The sequence below is a fragment of the Octodon degus genome, unplaced genomic scaffold, assembly GCF_000260255.1.
Source record: "Octodon degus isolate 3935 unplaced genomic scaffold, OctDeg1.0 scaffold00017, whole genome shotgun sequence".
NCBI lineage: Eukaryota > Metazoa > Chordata > Mammalia > Rodentia > Octodontidae > Octodon > Octodon degus.
The window spans coordinates 19,168,538-19,176,128 of record NW_004524593.1 but is presented as its reverse complement, the minus strand read 5'-3'; the positions used below and the strand labels follow the sequence as shown (position 1 = coordinate 19,176,128).

Here is a 7,591-nt window from a genome sequence, read left to right as displayed (position 1 = left end):
GGAAGGGAGGAAAGTAGGGAGGAAGGAGGAGAAAAAGGAAGGGAGGGAGGAAGGGAGGGAGGGAGGGAGGAAGGAAGGAAGGAAGGGAGGAAAGTAGGGAGGGAGGGAGGGAGGAGGAGAAAAAGGAAGGAAGGGAGGGAAAGAGGGAGGGAGGGAGGGAGGAAGGAGGAGAAAAAGGAAGGAAGGGACGAAGGGAGGGAGGGAGGAAGGACAGGCTAGGTATGCTGCTCATTATTTAATTACAGTAAGATACTTTATTATAAGGAAATGTGGACAATTATTGTACAATGTTGGGCTGGGAAAGACTACTTCATGAACAATTAAACTCTTTCTTAATACCAGAGGAATTGATTTATGAGTCTGATTACATAAAAATTTAAAAGGCCTGGTATGGCAGTGAAGGCAGTGACCAGCTGAGGAAGGAGAATCGCACACCGAAGCCCAGCCCGGGCAACTGAGTAGTTGGCAAGACTGTATCTCAAAAATAAATAAATAAGTAAGGCCAGGGATGCAGCCCAGCGGGAAGGCCCCGAGCTCAAGCCCACGCACTCCAAAAAGAACAAAAATTAAGCGCACAGACAGGCAGTATGGTCCACTACTACTTTAAACTTTTTCGTATTCCCTTGGGAACTCAGTGACAGAGAGATGGAGAAGTTATAAAGGCCCATGTAGAGATTACTCATGTGGGCAGAAACGTGGGGCAGAAGGTGATATGAGAAGCTGGAATAAAAACTTTTCTATTACGTCCTAGGTTGATAATTAGACTGTGCCTGAAATCCTCTGGAAGACAGAAAATAAAAAGTGAACTTTCAAACTTGCCCAAGGAGATGGCCAGGAAGTACGCTTAAAATATCAACTCAATTCTTACATCTGTATATAATAATGCATTTCATAAATCTCAGTGGCATAATATTCATTTAAATTTAACTATACATGGAACAACTAAAACTGTTCATTGCTGTTTCTACTATCTCATTCATCTTTCTTCCCTTGAGATTTCTGGTCTGATTTAAAATTGACTTCAAGGGTCCGGGGAGATGGCTCAGTAGAATAAGCGCTTGCCTGGCAAGTGCGAGGGCCTGAGTTCAATCCCCGGTGCTGCCAAAATAAAAAATAAAAAAAAAATAAATAAAATTGATTTGATTGTACAGTATTACACTGTCTTAAGTTTATTTTCTCGGAGAAAAGCACATGGATGATATAACTCTGAGTCTTTGCACACCTGAAAATGTTTCTTTCCTGCTCTCACCAAAGCATAATTCTTGGATGGTTTGCTAGTTTGCCATCTTGAATGACTAGTGCTTGTCATCTTTTGCTATCTTTTGGTTCCTGTGTTTAGCATGTAGAGCGTCCCGAGCTAGCATTCTGATTAGGAATATTTTTCTTCGGGTAACATTAGAAACTTGTGAGATATTTTTTCCTGTATTCTTGAAATTTCATTATACAATATCTAAAAAGTAGGTCTCCTAAACAAACCCTTTTTAGGACTCAAGACAGCCTTTTCTATTCAAAGCTAAACTTTCTGCAGCTCAGAAGTTTTTTCCAGTATTTCTTTATCACTCATCTATTTCTTTTCCACTTGCAATCCAGCAGGGATTACTAAATCCTCTGCTATGTATGCCATACTACTAATCTTATCGCAGTTTCTGTTTACGCATGCTTAGGGTAATTTGTTCATTTGTTTTCCTGAATAATTTACACTCTAGTAGTGACCATTCTATGTTTAATTCAGCTTTACATTTCTCAATTAATTTTTTTTTTGCTAAAGTAGGTTACAATGCCTTTTCTCCTCTAATTTTTCTCTCTGCAAAAGTTACTGTAATTTTATTAACATATTCGTTTTTTTTCCATTTGTTCTAACTCCACAGAGGCCTCCTGTTTTGGTTGGTGGGCTTCCTCCTTCCTTTAGTCTACACTAACACTTCATTAAAGGGTTTGTGAAGACTCTCAGCTTCTTCAGATGTATACTGATTTTCAATTTCTCTGTGCATGGATTGTGAACTTCCTGAAATGCACAGTGTTGCAGCCAGCTAAATTAGATAGAAGTATTATAGGCAGTCACAAAGGGCAGGCCCTCAAGGACAATACGGAAGACAAGGTGACTTTGCAGCTTTTTTTTTCCTTTCTCTTTTTATTTTAATTTTATTGAGAAACAAATATGAATGAGACAGTTTCAAAGCTGATTAACAGGACAGGTTCGATAATCAATACATGGTACATTGTTATCTTCTTAGTGGTTATCCATAGTACAAGAAGCAGACAAGATATCCTGTCCAAAACTATTAGTACACCTTTTTCTTCTCACTGAATTAAGCGAAGGTAACTGTATGTCTCTCCTATTTTGTATATATAAATACAAATTGATCTTTCCTTTGTATCACCTTTTTTTTTGTTTAGTCCTGTCAGAGGTGGGTATTCTGTTGGCATCTAAATACTATAGGTGTTTGAATTCAACGACTTTGCAACTTTGGAAGAGACAGACACTCCCGCTGTGGGCCAGACCTCAGGACAAAAGAGTGAACAAATGCAGCCACACACTTCCCTAAGGACCAGCATCAGGGATTGATATTCGAAGTAGGTACCAATCACCTTGGAAGAGTCCCAAAAGAGGCATCAACCCAGCCCTAACAGGAAGAGACCTTGCTCTGTATTCCCGCCCACTTCCTATGTGACTTGCTTCCCCATTTGATTCCGATTTAATCAATCGTACTTCAGCAATGGTGCTTGTAATCTCATTGGTTAACCATAGTATTGTTCCACTTCATGCCCACCTAAGTGAGTTCCCCATGCTTGCCACCTTAGACCTGCCTCACCACAGGGTTTTTCTCTATAATAACCTGGAAAAGGCAGCTTCCCAGGTATCCACTCGGGTCTCCCTTCTGTCCCTCTCTTGGACAGAAACTTTCCTCCTCCAATAAATATTCAGCCTTCTGGACCCTTCAGCCTTCTGGTGCAGACTCAAAAGCCTTCCATGGCAGACCCGTGGGCCGGCTGATAGGACTTGCATGGAACATGGCAGCGAGCTCCAGACCTCGGACTGAACCCTCCGGTCTCCAGCGTGCAGACGTCCTCTGCGCGCTTCCTCATCCGACTCTGGCTGACCGTCAGGTGCCACGCTTGTAATTTCTCACACATTTGTACATCTGCTCTTTTTTTTTTTTTTATTTTAACATTTATTGTGTGTGTGTGTGTATGTGTGTGTATGTGTGTGTGTGTGTATGTGTGTGGCCAGCTCAGCCCACCTGGAGGCGCAGCTGGCTGGCATGTGGTGCTGGAGGATTGAACCGCGGTCCCTGTGCTTTGCCAAGCTTGTTCCATGTAGGTGCTTTAGACCACTGAGCCATCTCTCCAGCCCCTGTACATCTGCTCTTATATCGGTTTCTCTACTCAAACCCTGACTGATACTATCACATACCATTTATATTTTGTCTTTCAGTGATTTCCTGTTTAATTATGAATTTATTGGGTACTTAAATAATGTGCCTAATAAATAGTGATCATTCACTTTCTCAATTAACATATCAGTAAGCAATTTTGTTCCTTTTACAGGTGTTGAAACTAACATTTAAAGAGCTCCAGCAAATGATTTAAAAAAATTTTTTTTTATGTATTTAGTACAGGGACTACAGGGTCTCATTATGTAGACTAGACTCGTAGTGATTCTCCTGTTTTCAGCCTCCCAAGTGCTGGGATTACAGGCTTACACTGCTAAGGCCCAGTCTCAATCACTCTCTCAGTGCACCCTGGGGGCGGGGCCAGCACGACACACTGGGGATCGCACCCTGGTCCCTGTGTCTGTCTAGGCAGGGGCTTTAATCCACTGAGCTATCTGGCCAGCCCAAGTAAATGTTTAAGAGTTTTTTTTAAACCTAGTGTAAGATAATGTTAAGACTCAATTTTGTCTACAGATCGCACAAATCAGCTATTCACTTGGAAAACGCTTTGCTAAGGTTCACTTGTCAAAATAATTATAAAACAGAAAATTCAGTAATCTATTTATTTATTTATTGGCGGTACTGGGGATCGAACTCAGGACCTTGTGCTTGCCAGGTAGGCACTTATGCCTCTGAGCTGTATCCCCAGCTCCAAAATTCAGTAATCTAATAGAAGGAAAGGGACTCATATCCAGTATAGTTCAGATGAGTAGGTCAAGTATGTTGAGATTACTAGGGCAAAGGTGACTGTCCACGTTCAAGGACACTGAACCAATAGAGGAGCAAGATTCAGAACACAGGTGAGAACGGCAGTTGGTTGTTGGAGGCGAGAGGTGTGTATTTGTAGGAATAACATTCTAAAATGCCCCCAATTTAAGGAAATTGTATTTTAAATTTACGCAGGGTAATGAACTATAAACAACTTTTCTCAGCCTTTACAAGCTAGTCATTCATTTGGGTGTTTTGTTTACCTCAACCTGACCTTGGAAAGGTAGGTTTAAAAGTAAATATTTGAGGGGCCAGGGAGATGGCTCAGTGGAATAAGCGTTGCCCTGCCAAGTGCAAAGGCCTGAGTTCAGTCCCCAGTTCCACACACACACACACAAAAAAAAAAAGAAAGAAAGAAAAGAAAAAGTATTTGATGTATTTACTGTCATGTAGGAAATTAATCATTAAAAGTAGGAAGAATTTAAAATTTTGGTTTCTTTATAATCTTTAGAGATTTTCTTCCACATTGAAAATATTATTACTATTACTACTACTAATACTTATACAGGAAATGTTAGGGATGTTGGGTTTTTGCCTCATGCTTTTTGCATACTACTAGTCATTTCTGTAAGCCATCTCCAAGTTTGAGGAAATGTGTCCATTGTCAACAGACAGAAGATAGAGACAAAGGTCAATCCTGAAATATGTAAGGAGAAATGTCTTTTGCTATTGTGTGGTATTTCATCAAGATTTTCTAGAATAGTTTTCTAAAGCTCTAAAAATGTGCCTGTAGGTTTTTAAAGGAAATTTCATACTGATTTCCACAGTGGTTGAACTAATTTACATTTATAGAAGGGCTTTTTCTGTATATCTCACCAGCACATTGTATTTTATTTGTATTTTTTCTTTTTTATTTATGCATTTGTTTTTATTTATTTGTTTATTTATTTATTTTTGTGGTACCAGGGATTGAACTCAGAACCCTGCACTTGCTAGGCAAGTGCTTATTCTACTGAGCTATCTCCCTGGCCCAAAACTTTTTTTTTTTTTTTTAAGGGTTTTTATTTATTTATTTATTTTGCTCTGAATGCCCTCAGGCATGGTTTGTCTGGCTGGAGTGTTGGAACTCCAGCAACCTGAGGCTCACAGCTTTGTGGAAGCAGCCACTTAAAGAACTGAGCTATTGCCAGGCCCCCTCCCTGGCCCAAAACTTTTTAAATCTAGCTTTAAAAAAATTTTTTTTAACCAGGAATCAAACTCAGGACTGTGCACTTGCCAAGCAGGTGCTTGTGCCACTAAGCTACATCTCCAGCCCTCATTTATGTATTTGGTACGGGGTCTCACTACACAGCTCTGACTCATAGTGATCCTCCTGTTTTCAGTCTCCCCAGGGCTGAGATTTCAGGCATACACTACTGGTAACATCTGGACTCCATTGTTGGCTCAGCACGCCCAGAGGTGGGGCCAGCACAGTATGCAGGACCAGGGATCAAACCCTGGTCTCTGAGTTTGCCAAAGCAGATGCTTACTCTGCTGAGATATTTTATTTGTACTCTTGATGATCACTATTCCGACCAGCTGTGCCAATCCTTGGTATGTACCTGAAGAATTAAAATCAGCACACCACATGGATTCCTGTACACACATGATTACTGTGGCCCAGTTACAGTAGTCAGGGTATGGACCCAGGCAAGCTGCCCATGAACAGATGAACAGAGCGAACATGTGGTACATACAGAAGATAAACATCAATTTTGTCATTTACAGGAAAAAATAGAGGGGTCTGGAGATCTTCATGTTGAGTTAAAGCAGACAGACTCAGAAAGATAAATACCTCCCATTCTCCCCGACCAGGGAATCTAAAGAAGATGACAAGAAAGTAGCAGAGAGTCAGCTGATAAAGCGGAGGAAGGGAAGAAAGAGCGGAAGAAGGGCCAACCAAAGGGCAAGGGACACGGTGAAAGCAAGTAAGCACACATACAGACCTGCCAAAATGAGACGCACTGATCTCTACAACCAGCACACAGTAACGAAAATGTTGGCAGAATACATCAATACAATAACGCTCTAATAAATGAAATGCGTGAAAAAGTTCCTAAAACAATACCTGTATGTAATCTAAACTTAAGAACTGTTAGGTGTTTTTCTTCTTGTTCTATTTTACTATATCCAAATTAAAATTTTAAACTCCTATATCCCATACTAGGCTTTGAATATCATAAGGCAGGGAAATGATTTCATTCATATATATTTATCATAAATAAATTCAGGGCCTGCCACATACTCTAAGACAATGCTAAATTTCTGAATGCTGAACAGAGAATTTCTAGCTATTTTTAGTATGTTTGCTTAAAAACAAGTGATTGATGCGCCAAGGCGCTGCACGCAGGGACCCGAACTGAAGCTCGGGGCCAACTTCGGGGCGCTGTTACGGTGAGCCGCAGGCCAGGGAAGGCGCAGCCAGCGTCTTCCTCGCTCCCCTCTATTAGTTAAGGGGCACAGTGGTCCTAACTCTCCAAGATGTGTGTGACAGCCAGGGCCCACGGAGCTCTGCGCAGTGACCCCGCCAGGCCGCTGGACCTTGCTGGACAGGGACGGCACAGGTTGCGCCGCACAGATTTAAGCGGGGTGCCCGGGATGAACCCCCACTGGGAGTTCCTGCAGTGCTGGCCCGCGCCTTACATCGGGGTCGCTCAGGTCTCTCTGTACCGAACGCCGGCGGGCAGAAGGCTACGCTCAGCCTTCTGCTTCTCTGTGGCAGCTAACGGGGCGAAGCGGGTGCTGTTTATTGAACTCAAGGACTTTGTCCACGGAAAACTCCCGTGGAGGAACAAGGGGCCCAAGTCCCGCCGCCAACCCCTCTCTTCATGACTCACCTGTTCCTAAAGTAGTACTGGCTGCCTACAAACCCCGAGCGAGCCTGCAGCCGGGCTAACGTGGCCATGAACCCTAGCTAGGCTCTCCGCGGTGTTACTCGGTCTCCTAGGCAACCGGGCCGCACCATTATCCAGCCCCGGGGGGTCCACTTTTCGTTTCCTTCTTTCACCATGATTAGGTTCTAGGAATACCAAGAAGAAAACTAGGAATTTTTGGCCAGTGAAAAGTTAAATTTATTTTTCTCTTCTATCAATGAAACGCTGCTACTAAAAGTAGGCAAGCACTGTTTGTTTGTGTGTGTGGGGGGGACTAATGGTTGCGTCCAACTTCCGGTTCCGCCTCCGGGCCGCTTCCGGAAGTTCCCTGAAAATGCAGAACTGCTCTGTGGAAGTCTCCCGGGCTGTAGTGACTGGAGTCTGCTCTCGGGCCTGAGCCCTCCGGCCAGGCTCCTCGGTGTCGTTAATGTTCGGGGCCGCCGGGCGCCAGCCGATCGGAGCTGCAGCCGCCGGGAACAGCTGGTGAGGCGGCGGCCCCGGGGAGGGCGATCCGAGCGCGCGCCCCGCCGCGGCCGC

General features: G+C 43.2%; 2 protein-coding genes across 3 annotated transcripts in view; one reads left to right on the top strand and one right to left on the bottom strand.

Annotated features, from left to right (window-relative positions):
• Positions 1–7,095, bottom strand: part of Spata17 (spermatogenesis associated 17) — a 214,324-nt gene extending 207,229 nt beyond the window's left edge. Inside the window, exon 1 of the mRNA XM_023710307.1 lies at positions 7,019–7,095. Coding sequence (XP_023566075.1) covers positions 7,019–7,086 — 68 coding nt within the window. The 5' untranslated portion in view covers positions 7,087–7,095. The remainder of the gene's footprint in view (positions 1–7,018) is intronic.
• Positions 7,096–7,371: 276 nt separating this feature from the next.
• Positions 7,372–7,591, top strand: part of Gpatch2 (G-patch domain containing 2) — a 187,369-nt gene continuing 187,149 nt past the window's right edge. For both annotated transcript variants that reach the window (XM_023710304.1, XM_012513757.2), the window contains exon 1: positions 7,372–7,537. In XM_023710304.1, coding sequence (XP_023566072.1) covers positions 7,482–7,537 — 56 coding nt within the window. In that variant the 5' untranslated portion in view covers positions 7,372–7,481. The remainder of the gene's footprint in view (positions 7,538–7,591) is intronic.